General features: G+C 51.5%; 1 protein-coding gene across 1 annotated transcript in view; it reads right to left on the bottom strand.

Moving 5' to 3' along the window:
• Positions 1–5: 5 nt before the first annotated feature.
• The window catches only part of ALPK2 (alpha-kinase 2), a 136,305-nt gene continuing 135,204 nt past the window's right edge, over positions 6–1,106 (bottom strand). Inside the window, exon 11 of the mRNA XM_010854830.1 lies at positions 6–548. Within this exon, the coding sequence (XP_010853132.1) occupies positions 332–548 (217 nt within the window). The 3' untranslated portion in view covers positions 6–331. The remainder of the gene's footprint in view (positions 549–1,106) is intronic.

Genomic DNA, 1,106 nt, shown 5'->3' with positions numbered 1-1,106 from the left:
GGCAGAGTATGCAGGGGAACGAGTCTGCCACACGGCAATCACGGCGACACACAGACAGACACATAACGTGAGGGCGTGCAAAGGCCACAAACAGGACCTCTTTTCGACTGACAGTGGGTCCAGTCTCCCGTAAGTCTGGTCGCCAAGCCGGCTCTGAAACCATCTCAGGGAAGACAGCAGGTGACGGTTTTGGAAGCAGCTCGGAGAACAGGCGGTAGGAAAAAGACGGTCGCGTCACGCTGCAGGCTGTGCGTTCCCTCCAGGGTGTTTTCAGATTTCTCCCCACGAGGCTGTGTGCTGCCAGCCAGTGACCATTAGTTAATGGGAGACGTTAGCTTTTCTTTTCTGCCAGGCTCCCGGAGGCCGCCTTCTTCACGGCTGTGGTGCCGGGCTGAATCTTGCTCCGCCCGATGCTTGGCTTCTTCTGCTTCTGGCTGTTGTCCTGAAGCGACTTCAACCCCAGCATTTTACAGTACTTATTACACTGGTGAAGGGCTTTAAACTGATCGATGAAGGTCATGGAACAGTTGCCTTTAAATCCTTTGTACCTGTGAGTTTGGGTGGAAGGAAACAATTCTTCAAAAAAAAAAATCAGGACCCTTCACCAGTATTAAAAGAAACATTTCAACAGGGAAACTCACGGTGTGCAGAAAATATATTTTATTTCTGTGTGCATGTGTACTGAGTCACTTCAGTCGTGTCCGACTCCTTGCGACCCCGTGGACTGCAGCCCACCACTCCTCTGGCCGTGGAATTCTGCGGGCAAGCAGACTGGAGTGGGTTGCTATGCCCTCCCTCCCGGGGATCCTCCCAGTCCAGGGATCGAACCTGCGGCTCTTAAATCTCCTGCACTGGCAGACAGGTTCTTTACCACTAGCGCCACCTGGGAAGCCCATATTTATTCCCACCCTGGGCCAGAATGGCCAACGGCTGACATGACTATTAATAGAAAAAACAAAACCTGTGCAGTGAAGTAAAGACCGCAAGCCGTTGGCGTGGGCAGTAAAGACCGAAGATTGTGACGAGACGGATGTCCTAGGGGCTGACCGTTCTGTTATGTCAGCATCTTTAAGATTTTAATTGGAGGATAATTGCTTTTCAATGGT

Source organism: Bison bison, unplaced genomic scaffold, assembly GCF_000754665.1.
Source record: "Bison bison bison isolate TAMUID 2011002044 unplaced genomic scaffold, Bison_UMD1.0 scf7180017864349, whole genome shotgun sequence".
NCBI lineage: Eukaryota > Metazoa > Chordata > Mammalia > Artiodactyla > Bovidae > Bison > Bison bison.
This window is presented reverse-complemented; position numbering and strand designations above follow the sequence as displayed.